Source organism: Ranitomeya variabilis, chromosome 5 (genome assembly GCF_051348905.1).
Source record: "Ranitomeya variabilis isolate aRanVar5 chromosome 5, aRanVar5.hap1, whole genome shotgun sequence".
NCBI classification, from domain to species: Eukaryota; Metazoa; Chordata; class Amphibia; order Anura; family Dendrobatidae; genus Ranitomeya; species Ranitomeya variabilis.
Window position 1 is genome coordinate 383,287,556 of NC_135236.1, and position 13,936 is coordinate 383,301,491.

The window sequence follows — 13,936 nt, forward strand, 5'->3', positions numbered from 1 at the left end:
CCTATCTGTCGCATGTTTCTCAGCTGTATTTTACGGGCGTAGAAAATCGCAGCATGCTGCGTTTGTCAGTGTATTGAGCAAAAAATCCGCCAATGAAAGTCTGTGGGGGCGAAAAAAATACAGATTACACACGGACAAACAGTGTGACTTGCGAGAAATACGTACCGGTGTTCTATAGAAAAGCCGGCAATTCAGCGCAGTGTACAGTAAAATCACACTGACCGGTTAGAATAGAATAGATAGAATAAATGTCAACACATAGTATAGACATTCCCATATAGCGTGGGAAAGCCAGTGACTGAGGGCAGATATTAATAGCCTAGAGAGGGACCATGGATATTGCCCCCCCTGGCTAAAAACATCTGCCCCCAGCCACCCCAGAAAAGGCACATCTGTAAGATGCGCCTATTCCTGCACTTAGCCTCTCTTCCCACTCCCCTGTAGTGGTGGGATATGGGGTAATAAAGGGTTAATGTCACCTTGCTATTGTAAGGTGACATTAAGCCTGGTTAATAATAGAGAGGTGTCAATAAGACACCTATCCATTATTAATCCAATATTAATAAAGGGTTAAAAAACCACACACATTTGGAAAAAAGTATTTATAAATACACATGGTGTTGTAATATCTTTATTATACCCTCAATCCAATTGAAGACCCTTGTCACCTGAAACAAAGTTAAAATAAAAAAACAACAATATCCCATACCTTTCCGGCGACCAGTCATGTCCCACGCTGTAAATCCATCTGAATGGGTTAAATAATTTTACAAGCAGGAGCCTGCTAATGCAGCTGTTGCCCCTGCCTGTAAAAACTGGGGAATGAATGGGATGCAGGGGAGCGTAGCATCATAGACTTGCGGTGCTGCGCCCCCTGCTGGCATAACCTCATATGAACTCTAGCGTGAGAATTTTTCTGAATATTTTCTCACGCTAGGCTATTAATATCTGCATTCAGTCACTGGCTTTCCCACTCTGGCGGAGATAATTGCGCGGGAGCCCACGCCAATTTTTTCCGTGATTTAACCCTTTATTTTAACAGCCACAAAATTTGCACACATCCACTCCTAACAGTAGTGAGGAATATGTAAAAAAAAAAAAAGGGATATGAGATGGTTTACTGTATGTAAACCACGTCTCATATCCTGCTTTTGGGAAGGAGATAGCAAAAGCCGGCAGTTAAATTACCAGCTTTTCTGCTATCTAGCGCTGTATTAAATATATACTGTGTGTATATATATATATATATATCTCAATGATTTTATTTATATATATATATATATATATATATATATATATATATATATATATATATATATATACCGTATATACTCGAGTATAAGCCCACCCGGGTATAAGCCGACCCCCCTAATTTTGCCACAAAAAACTGGGAAAACTTATTGACTTGAGTATAAGCCTAGGGTGGAAAATGCAGCAGCTACCGGTGAATTTCAAAAATAAAATTAGATGCTCCATACCGTTCATTATGGCCCCATGGCTGTGCCATATAGTGCTCTGCACCGTTCATTATTGCCCCATAGCTGTACCATAGAAAGCTGTGCCATATAGTGCTCTGCACCGTTCATTATTGCCCCATAGCTGTACCATAGAAAGCTGTGCCATATAGTGCTCTGCACCGTTCATTATTGCCCCATAGCTGTGCCATATAGAATGCTCTGCACTGTTCATTATTGCCCCATAGCTGTACCATAGAAAGCTGTGCCATATAGTGCTCTGCACCGTTCATTATTGCCCCATAGCTGTGCCATATAGTGCTCTGCACCGTTCATTATTGCCCCATAGCTGTACCATATAGTGCTCTGCACCGTTCATTATTGCCCCAAAGCTGTGCCATATAGTGCTCTGCACCGTTCATTATTGCCCCATAGCTGTGCCATATAGTGCTCTGCACCGTTCATTATTGCCCCATAGCTGTGCCATATAGTGCTCTGCACCGTTCATTATTGCCCCATAGCTGTGCCATATAGTGCTCTGCACCGTTCATTATTGCCCCATAGCTGTGCCATATAGTGCTCTGCACCGTTCATTATTGCCCCATAGCTGTGCCATATAGTGCTCTGCACCGTTCATTATTGCCCCTTAGCTGTGCCATATAGTGCTCTGCACCGTTCATTATTGCCCCATAGCTGTGCCATATAGTGCTCTGCACCGTTCATTATTGCCCCTTAGCTGTGCCATATAGTGCTCTGCACCGTTCATTATTGCCCCATAGCTGTGCCATATAGTGCTCTGCACCGTTCATTATTGCCCCATAGCTGTGCCATATAGTGCTCTGCACCGTTCATTATTGCCCCATAGCTGTGCCATATAGTGCTCTGCACCGTTCATTATTGCCCCATAGCTGTGCCATATAGTGCTCTGCACCGTTCATTATTGCCCCTTAGCTGTGCCATATAGTGCTCTGCACCGTTCATTATTGCCCCATAGCTGTGCCATATAGTGCTCTGCACCGTTCATTATTGCCCCTTAGCTGTGCCATATAGTGCTCTGCACCGTTCATTATTGCCCCATAGCTGTGCCATATAGTGCTCTGCACCGTTCATTATTGCCCCATAGCTGTGCCATATAGTGCTCTGCACCGTTCATTATTGCCCCATAGCTGTGCCATATAGTGCTCTGCACCGTTCATTATTGCCCCATAGCTGTGCCATATAGTGCTCTGCACCGTTCATTATTGCCCCATAGCTGTGCCATATAGTGCTCTGCACCGTTCATTGTTGCCCCATAGCTGTACCATAGAAAGCTGTGCCATTGCTGCTGCTGCAATAAAAAAAAAAAAAATACATACTCACCTCTCTTGCTTGCAGCTCCTCAGCGTCCCGTCCCGGCGTCTCTCTGCACTGACTGATCAGGCAGAGGGCGGCGCGCACACTATATGCGTCATCGCGCCCTCTGACCTGCACAGTCAGTGCGGAGAGACGCCGGGAAGATCGAGCGGCGCCCGGCGTGTGGAACGCGGACAGGTGAATATGTAATACTTACCTGCTCCCGGCGTCCTGCTCCTTCCCCCGGACAGCTGGTCTTCGGTGCCGCAGCCTCTTCCTCTATCAGCGGTCACCGTTACCGCTCAGTAGAGAAATGCATATGCGGCTTCACCCCTATAGGAGTGGAGTCCATATTCATTTCTCTAATGAGCGGTCCCACGTGACCGCTGAACAGGGGAAGAGCTGCGGCACCCGGAGACCGTGGGACTGCAGGCACAGCGCCAGGAGCCCCGGAAGCAGGTAAGTATGCCTCAGCGCCCTCTCCCCCTCACCCGCCGACCCTGCTGCCGACCGTGACTCGAGTATAAGCCGAGAGGAGCACTTTCAGCCCAAAAATTTGGGCTGAAAATCTCGGCTTATACTCGAGTATATACGGTGTGTGTGTATGTATGTATGTATGTATATATATATATATATATATATATATATATATATATATATATATATATATAATATAGACTACATATGTTTTCACGAATATTTGAGCCCATGGATCCATTCTATGTCCATTTTGCAAGCCGACGAGATTCGTACGGATGACACACGGATAATTTTTGGAGAAAAAATCGCATCCTCGCATTGAATACGGATCAATGTTCAGGAGCTTTTCTGCGTATTACGGACGTAAAAAACGGACCGTATTTCCCTACACTAAGTGTGACGCCAGCCTTACAATGATTACAAGAATTTAGTCGAATTCTGAAATTTTGACTATTGATCTCAATGAAAAACAGAGGATCATAATCTAAACCCCTTAATTTCATCAATACTACATTTTCCAGTGGTTACTAATGGGCCCCACTCTTCAGCGTACAGTTCCTCATAGGCCGGCCTGACACTAGCGAGTTTTACGGACGTATGAGCGCATAAACTACGTCCGTAAAATACGCATTACACACGGCCCAATGATTCTCTGTGGCCCAGCTCCTATCTGCCGTATATTACGCATCCGTAATATACGGTCTTGTACGGCCGTAGAAAATCGCAGCATGCTGCGTTTGTCACCGTATTGCGCAAAAAAAATTGCCAATGAAAGTCTATGGAGGCGAGAAAAATACAGATTACACACGGACCAGCAGTGTGACTTGCGAGAAATACGCAGCGGTGTTAGTGAAAAGCCGGTAATTCAATTGCCGGCTTTTCATTTCTCCTTCAGAAACCCGACATGATATGAGACATGGTTTACATACAGTAAACCATCTCATACCCCTTTTTTTTTGCATATTCCACACTACTAATGTTAGTAGTGTGTATGTGCAAAATTTGGGTGCTGTAGCTGCTAAAATAAATGGTTAATGGCGGAAACAATTGGCGTGGGCTCCCGCTCACTTTTCTCCGCCAGAGTGGTAAAGCCAGTGACTGAGGGCAGATATTAATAGCCTAAAGAGGGTCCATGGTTATTGGCCCCCCTGGCTACAAACATCTGCCCCCAGCCACCCCAGAAAAGGCACATCTGGAAGATGCGCCTACTCTGGCACTTGGCCACTCTCTTCCCACTCCCGTGTAGTGGTGGGATATGGGGTAATAAAGGGTTAATGTCACCTTGCAATTGTAAGGTGACATTAAGCCAGATTAATAATGGAGAGGCGTCAATTATGACACCTATCCATTATTAATCCAATTGTATGAAAGGGTTAAAAAAACACACACACATTATTAAAAAGTATTTTAATGAAATAAACACAAAGGTTGTTTTAATATTTTATTGCTCTCTCAATCCACCTGAAGACCCTCGCTCTGAAAAATAATAAACCAACAATATACATACCTTCAGATGATCTGTCACGTCCCACGAAGTAAATCCACTCGCTCATGCCTATAAACCCCGGGTACTGAAAGGAAAGCAGGATGATCTGTAGTTACCTTGAGTCGCGGTGATGCGCCTTCTGCTGGATGTCCTCATGAACTGGAGCCTTGGAAAAGTTCCCACGCTCGAGTTCATATCTGCCCTCAGTCACTGGCTTTACCACTCTGGTGGAGAAAATTGCGCTGGAGCCAACGCCAATTTTTTCTGCCATTTAACCCTTTATTTTACAAGCTACAGTGCCCAAATTTTGCACATACACACTACTAACATTAGTAGTGTGGAATATGCAAAAAAAAAGGGATATGAGATGGTTTACTGTATGTAAACCATGTCTCATATCATGTCGGGTTTGGGAAGGAGAAATGAAAAGCCGGCAATTGAATTATCGGCTTTTCACATATATCACGCTGAATTAAATATAAATACAGAATATATATATATATATATATATATATATATATATATATATATATATATATATGTGTCTCAATGACATATATATATATATATATATATATATATATATATATATATATATATATATATATATATATATATATATATATATATACTGTATATATGTTTTAACGAACATTTGAGCACATAAATCCATTAGATGTCGGTTTTGCAAGCCTGCGAGAAAAAATCGCAGTACGGATGCCATACGGATTACATACGGAGGATGCCATGCGCAAAATACGCTGACACACCCTGCCTACGGATGACATACGGATCACTATTTTGGGGACTTTTCTGCGTATTACGGCCGTAAAAAACGGACCGTATTTACATACGCTGAGTGTGATGCCGGCCATAGAGAGAGTTCCACAGCAGAGCGTCTGCACTTATTCAGTATCCAGTGAGCATTGTCGGAGACCATTTTGACAGCTAAATGGACAAGCAGAGCACTTTTATGAACACTCTCTTAATCATCAATAATGTGGTCAATTGGGTGTAGTTCTGCGGTCAGACAGTAATATGCAGTAACTTTTTAACAAATGTAACTACGGTATATTTCTCTTTATAGTGCCAACATATTCAAAAAAGTTGTACAAATGTCACTCACATTAGTCTCCTTTAATCTAAATTCCTCATCTCACATTCACACATGACAATTTTACATGAAGCTAATTATCCATCTGGTTATTTGTTTGGTGTGTGGGAGACAACATGCCTTAATAAAGTTTAAGTAGGACCTATCATCAGGCAGTATCTGAATTACCTTGTTCCCCATTTGTTTAAAAAGGACCTGTGGCCAGTTTTTGCTCTCATTCTTGCTGCTCCCTGACTATTCTGCTTTTTACTATTTTATAGTTCTAGAGATATGGGCCTTTTTATTTAGTGCTTATTTTTTGTGACCTTTTTTCAGGGGACGTTGCTGACCGGATCCTCTGGGTGGGTTTCTTTAGTCCTTTCTGCATTATTACCCTGTCTGCCACACCCTATTGGTAAAGGCAACCTTAAAAAGTGGCACTAAATTAAAAAGCCCATATCTCTTGGACCATATGGTGGAATTTAAAAAAGAAAACCTGAATACTAGGGTGGATCAGTCAGCTGGGAATCCAAAGGGAATCTGTCGGCACGCTTTCCGAATTTCATCCCTTCAATCCCTCAAACTATTTGTATAGCTGCATTTGAATTGATATGCAAGTAAGGCTGATCCACTATGGTAGATGTGACGCCTCTGTCACTCCACCTCTACTCCCCGCCCAGCGCTGCCGCCTCCTGCTTAACTCGATGGATTTTTTTGCATGAAGTCACATACCTTAGAGGTTGTGAGACAAGCAGCAGCAGGAGAAGGTGGCGCCTCTGGTCACTGGAATAGAGCTTGAGTGACAGAGGCTTTAGACCTATATATAGCTCTTCAGCTTCATTTGCATATCAATTTAAACACTGATTTTTCAGTAATGGAGGAACGGACAGGCCATTTAAAGGTATTGCTTTGACTTGTCTTTGAATGATCTACAAGCATATATTGTTTTGGAGTGAAATCCTGCTGACAGATTCCCTTTCATTTAAATATTGGTTTGCTTGATGACCTCTTTTTACTATGGTAATGCAAAATTTTCTTTACGTTTATTTCCTAGGAAAATGATTTGACTTTGAGACAACTTTTATATTTAGAAGAAAATGAGCTTAAAAAGGTAAGGTACACCTGAAAGTGTTCTGTATCGTACTCTTTAGAACTTGGGGAAAAAAAAGGCTTATAAAAAAGGCTGGCAACCAAAGTGTTCACCGTAAAGTATGCCAGAAGGCTAGCATGATGTGTACCCACATTACTACTTGGAATAGATTTTTCTGATTCTTAGACCGACCAAAAAGACACCACATTTATTAGGCAATTCTCTGATGTCTGCTTCCCCTTAAATGGGGAATTTCTTCTATCAAGTGAATCTCAGGAAAACCAGCAAGCCACTACACATATAGTTTAGCTACAGTTCTTTTTAGTCTCCTTTCATTGTACCCTATTCATATTTCTTTTACTATAGTGACATTATTGGAAGAAGATCCGGTAGGATAATTGCCTGCAGGAGCCTGGGATGATAACCTTTGTAAGCAATTTCCTGATGTCCGGTTCCACTTAGTGCCCCTTACTCCACAAGACTTTTAGCATAAGACTGGCTTATGAAACCACTATATTGATGAATTCCCCCACTGTATTTTTACAATTTAGCATCTCCCACTGTATTTCTTATTGCTTAAAGATAGCTGTTATTACTTTGATCAGTATTGTTTCCTTTGGAGCTTTTTTCCTGAAAGATGTGCATATTTTTAGTATTACAGTATTAGTCTTTAACGGTAAAGAGGAACTCCTCCTGTTGCTATTTTTACTTATTTCTCAGTTTCTTTACTTTCCTGAGTGTAAAACCCAACTCAGATAATGCATGATTTTTTTGTATGGCTTCATTGGTTATACAATGTTGTTCAGTATGCTTGTATATGTAATATGTAAGTACCCTGTAATTGCACAGCAATGGCCATGTTTCATCCAAAAAATGGTTAAGAAAAATGTGTTACATATATTTATTTTTGTTTATTTTGTTTGTTTTTTTCACACTCAAAGCATCGGTCATGTGCACTGGCACATTCATTGGTCAGTGCCTGTGTGCAGCCCATTGTGCCCATGGACAGCACACCAGGCATTTTTTGTCTTTGTGCCATAAGTGATTTGTGTGAAATCTCTGGGTTTAGGTGACTTTGCTTCATGGTTAAAGATCAATTCTTTGAAGAACAAACCGTTTTCTAAATGACCTTTAGAGAATTGGAAGTTCGCTTCACGTATTTTCTTTGGCTGCCGTTAGACAAATTCGGGCCATTTTTCATGACAATTACCAGGTCTGTAAATAATCATGGGATATAATAATCATTTATAACAAGAGCACTCATACTTGGTTATAGTAATTGATGTGGCGTGCTCTCGATGCAGTTTTTACTTTTCATTCTTTGTGAAATTGCTAATACTTCTGCCAATTTTTTTTTTATGATTTTCAAATTGCAAATACATAAATCAAACTTTCCAAATGTGTGAAATTAGCTAGAATTCATTTCTGCAGGGATGTTCTGTGTAGTGTAACACTAATCTTGTGATGCAAATGAATATGTCATGGCTGTTGCATGATTCCATTGTTCCATAACTATAGTCTTTTTGTATGTTCAGGCATCATTTTAGCACTCCATTACTGGGATCTCCCTCCTTCTGTACTTTTACTGTGGTTTGTAAGGGCCGAGCTGGTGGCATTGGGGTTCTCCCCAAACCTTTGTACCTGGTCATTGTAGAGCTATGGTGGCTGGTTGTGCTGGCTTGGCTCTTTCAGGAATAGCCACTTGTATATTTCATAAATGTAAGGTGCGGGAAAAGGTTAAAGAGGACCTGTCGATATCTTATGAAATAAGTTATGGAGCATATTTTCTTATTCTCAATTGTACTTTTTGGAAATGTAAGAATTACTGGACATTTCCATTCTAGTGCTTGTCTGTGCACAGTTTAATGTAGATTTCTGGTTACGTACAATTTTGTTTGGCGCTTACAGTATATGGGTAATTTCACACAGGGCGTTTTTGCATTTTTTTTTTATTCTGCAGCAAAACCTGATCATCTTGGCAGGAAAGAAGCTGCATCAAAAACGCAGGTTTAGGTGCGTTTTTGGTGCGTATTTGGTGCGTGTTTTTTGTGTGCATTTTTTCTCTTTGTCCTTGCTAATGTACTTGAATTTTCAGCAGCAAAAACACAGCAAATAATGATACCTGCGTTTTTGCTGCGTTTTTTCAACACCCATTCAAGTCAGTGGGTAGAAAATGCAGCAAAAACGCTAAAGAAATGACATGCTCTATGTCCAAAAAACGCAGCAAGGCACGAAATACTGATCATTAGTGAGGAGTGTACTCGTTGCTCGGATGGACTGAGTATTTGTAAGTGCTCGAAGATTTAATTTTCATTGCCTCAGCTGCATGATTTACAGCTGATAGACAGCTTGAATACATGTGAGGATTCCCTATCAACCAGGCAACCCCCACATGTACTCAGGCTGGCTAGCAGCTGTAAATCATGCAGCTGGGTCAACAAAAGCTAAATCTCCGAGCACATCCAAATACTCAGAGACCACCCGAGCGTGCTCTGGAAAACCTGGGCAACGAGTATACTCGCTCATCACTACTGATCATACAAAAACCAATGTGTGTGCATGAGATTTCTGAAATCTCATATGCTTTGCTGGTACTGTAAAAAGCAGCTGAAAATTAGCATAAAAAAAGCAGCAAAAACGCCTTGTGTGAACTTACCCTTAGTCTTCTGTAAAATGGTCGCATTTCCTGTCTTTTATGATAGATTTGTAACATTTACATGCTTGTCATTAGATTTGTCCTATTATTGTGATTATATTGTAATATTACTTATACAGTATGTGTGATGGTTGTAAATTGCAATGAGTTAAAAAAAAACCTTATAGAGGATCTGTCACCAGGTTTTTGCTATACCATCTGAGAGCAACATAATATAGAGGAAAAGACCCTCATTCCAGCAATGTACCACTTTCTGGGCTTCTTGTTGCTGTTTTCATAAAATCAGTTTTATCTGCTGCAGATCTACCAGTTCTCTGAATGCTGAGCTCTGTATAACCTCACCCACATCACTGATTGGCAGCTTTCTATGTACAGACAGCTGTCAATCAGTCTTGGGGCGGGGTTATGTAGAGCTCAGGAATAGGGAGGACTACATGGTAAAAGGTTTGCTAATCCTTTGTTGATCCGCTGCTGATATAAACAGAGATTTTATCATAACCACAGCAAGCAGCCTAGTGAGTGACGTATCACTGTAATCAGGGTCTCTGTCTCCACAATATGTTGCTCTCATATTATGTGGCAAAAACATGGTAACAGAATACTTTCAAGATTTACGTACTTCTGTGGAACTGCTATTTAGAATTTTGCTACTTTTGATAAAACTTACAGTACTTTTTATTTTCACTTTGAGATTTGTGATTTTTTTTTTATTAGGCTTTTAAAATTGAGTGTTATATTGATTATTGCATGTTTTAACACAGGCAGGAATTACAGATGTTAAAGACTGTAAGAAAATCATGGCAGCAATGAAAGAAATTCATGTTGAAGACACAAAACTTGGGAAGCTTCCATCACTTTCAAAGCTGGAATCAAGGTATTCCTCTTAATGCAGTCCAACTTTCATGCATTGACATGATTGTGCTTTAGTCAGAACAGATTTAGCTGAATCATTTTATTTGCCCCCTTTAAATGTTTCAAGCAAATCATGTGTGATCAAAGACAATTATTGTGAATGCCAAGTTGGGCTCTTAATATGGAACCCAACTAAAAATCATCTGACGTGTTTACAGTTCCACTTTTGCAATCCAACTTCTAAGGTTATGTGCCTATGATCCGGAGTTGTTGCGGCTTTGACGCTGCGTACTTATGCAGTGCTAAACCCACAGCGGCCAAATGTTACAGCATAGTGGATGGGATTTCAAGAAATCCCATGTCCACTATGCATCCAAAGACGCTGCGGATCACCCGCAGAGATGGACATGATGTGCATGTCTCCAGACCGTAACGTGATATTTTCTCTTGCGGAGACGCTAGAGAAATGTCACCAATAGAATGTATTGGGTGCGGTGATTCTGCACGGTTCAGTGAACACATGCTGCAGATTCACCTGTGTTCAATAGACTGCAGCTCATTAGAACCACTGTTAGTTATGGATCGTGGGCACAAGGCCTAATTTACATAAGTCACCAACACACACTGTAGAGCGGTATTTTTCATTTCATGTTCTCAGGGATCTAATCTGGTTATTTTTTTTTTCTGTGAATGTATTGTCAAAACATGTCTCTATTATTTTACAGGTTTTGAATGATGTGTTTTTATAATTATCGTGTTACTGTTCATATTAAAAAAAAATCTGCCAGCAGAATTTTGCTGTATAATCTGAGGACAGCATAATGTAGAGGCTGAGTCACAGATTTTGAGGTGTCACTCATTAGACTGTGTGCTGGTACTTACAATGAAGGTTTTATCACTAAGAAATTATCACTGCCCGTACCACAGTGCATGGGGAGCCTTGGTCCGACCCGAGCCCTCTTCTGACAAGCAGCTTACTGTCAATAGACAATTTTACATAAAGATCTGGTGAGGGAGGGGTTAGCTTTCTGAGCTCTGCTACATACTACATCTAATAATTCTGCTGCACACAGTAAACTAAGTGATAAATCTTTATAATCAGGGTTTTATGCTGCTCTCAGATGAGGTAGCAAAAACCTGATGACTTATTTCCTTAACCCCTTCATGACCTTGGGATTTTCCGTTTTTCCGTGTTTGTTTTGCTCCCCTTCTTCCCAGAGCCATAACTTTTTTATTTTTTCGTCAATATGGCCATCTGAGGGCTTATTTTTTTGCGAAACAAGTTGTCCTTTTGAACGACATCATTGGTTTTAGCATGTCGTGTACTAGAAAACGGGAAAAAAATTCCAAGTGCGGTGAAATTGCAAAAAAAGTGCAATCCCACACTTGTTTTTTGATTGGCTTTTTTACTAGGTTCACTAAATGCTAAAACTGACCTGCCAGGATGATTCTCCAGGCCAGTACGAGTTCATAGACACCAAACATGACTAGGTTCTCTTTTATCTAAGTGGTGAAAAAAAATTCCAAACTTTGTTAAAAAAATAAAATAAATTGCGCCATATTCCGATACCCGTAGCGTCTCCATTTTTCGTGATCTGGGGTCGGGTGAGGGCTTATTTTTTGCGTGCTGAGCTGGCGTTTTTAACCCCTTCACCCCCAAGGGTGGTTTGCACGTTAATGACCGGGCCAATTTTTACAATTCTGACCACTGTCCCTTTATGAGGTTATAACTCTGGAACGCTTCAACGGATCTTGGCGATTCTGACATTGTTTTCTCGTGACATATTGTACTTCATGATAGTGGTAAAATTTCTTTGATATAACTTGCGTTTATTTGTAAAAAAAATGAATATTTGGCGAAAATTTTGAAAATTTTGCAATTTTCCAACTTTGAATTTTTATGCCCTTAAATCACAGACATATGTCATGCAAAATACTTAATAAGTAACGTTTCCCACATGTCTACTTTACATCAGCACAATTTTGGAACCAAATTTTTTTTTTGTGACGGAGTTATAAGGGTTAAAAGTTGACCAGCAATTTCTCATTTTTACAACACCATTTTTTTTTAGGGACCACATCTCATTTGAAGTCATTTTGAGGGGTCTAAATGATAGAAAATACCCAAGTGTGACACCATTCTAAAAACTGCACCCCTCAAGGTACTCAAAACCACTTTCAAGAAGTTTATTAACCCTTCAGGTGTTTCACAGGAATTTTTGGAACGTTTAAATAAAAATGAACATTTAACTTTTTTTCACACAAAATTTATTTCAGCTCCAATTTCTTTTATTTTACCAAGGGTAACAGGAGAAAATAGACCCCAAAATTTGTTGTACAATTTGTCCTGAGTACGCTGATTCCCCATATGTGGGGGTAAACCACTGTTTGGGCGCATGGCAGAGCTCGGAAGGAAAGGAGCGCCATTTGACTTTTCAATGCAAAATTGACTGGAATTGAGATGGGACACCATGTTGCATTTGGAGAGCCCCTGATGTGCCTAAACATTGAAACCCCCCACAAGTGACACCATTTTGGAAAGAACACCCCCTAAGGAACCTATCTAGATGTGTGGTGAGCACTTTGACCCAACAAGTGCTTCACAGAAGTTTATAATGCAGAGCCGTAAAAATAAAAAATCATATTTTTTCACAAAAATGATCTTTTCGCCCCAATTTTTTATTTTCCCAAGGGTAAGAGAAGAAATTGGACCCCAAAAATTGTTGTGCAATTTGTCCTGAGTACGCTGATACCCCATATGTGGGTGTAAACCATTGTTTGGGCGCAGGGCAGAGCTCGGAAGGGAAGGAGCGCCATTTGACTTTTCAATGCAAAATTGACTGGAATTGAGATGGGACGCCATGTTGCGTTTGGAGAGCCCCTGATGTGCTTAAACATTGAAACCCCCCACAAGTGACACCATTTTGGAAAGTAGACCCCTTAAGGAACTTATCTAGATGTGTGTTGAGCACTTTGACGCAACAAGTGCTTCACAGAAGTTTATTATGCAGAGCCGTAAAAATACAAAATCATATTTTTTCACAAAAATGATCTTTTCGCCCCCATTTTTTTATTTCCCCAAGGGTAAGAGAAGAAATTAGACCACAAAAGTTGTTGTGCAATTTGTCCTGAGTACGACGATACCCCATATGTGGGGGTAAAGCACTGTTTGGGCGCATAGCAGAGCTCGGAAGGGAAGGAGCGCTATTTTACTTTTCAATGCAAAATTGACTGGAATTAAGATGGGATGCCATGTTGCGTTTGGAGAGCCCCTGATGTGCCTAAACATTAAAAACCCCCACAAGTGACACCATTTTGGAAAGTAGACCCCCTAAGGAACTTATCTAGATGTGTTTTGAGAGCTTTGAACCCCCAAGTGTTTCACTACAGTTTACAACGCAGAGCCGTGAAAATAAAAAATATTTTTTTTTTCACAAAACTTATTATTTAGGCCCCAGTTTTGTATTTTCACAAGGGTATCAGGATAAATTGG

General features: G+C 40.6%; 1 protein-coding gene across 3 annotated transcripts in view; it reads left to right on the forward strand.

Annotated features, from left to right (window-relative positions):
• ASZ1 (ankyrin repeat, SAM and basic leucine zipper domain containing 1) overlaps nucleotides 1-13,936 on the forward strand; it is a 302,090-nt gene that overhangs the window by 229,438 nt on the left and 58,716 nt on the right. For all 3 annotated transcript variants that reach the window (XM_077265006.1, XM_077265005.1, XM_077265007.1), the window contains 2 exons: nucleotides 6,900-6,956; nucleotides 10,353-10,465. In XM_077265006.1, coding sequence (XP_077121121.1) covers nucleotides 6,900-6,956; nucleotides 10,353-10,465 — 170 coding nt within the window. The remainder of the gene's footprint in view (nucleotides 1-6,899; nucleotides 6,957-10,352; nucleotides 10,466-13,936) is intronic.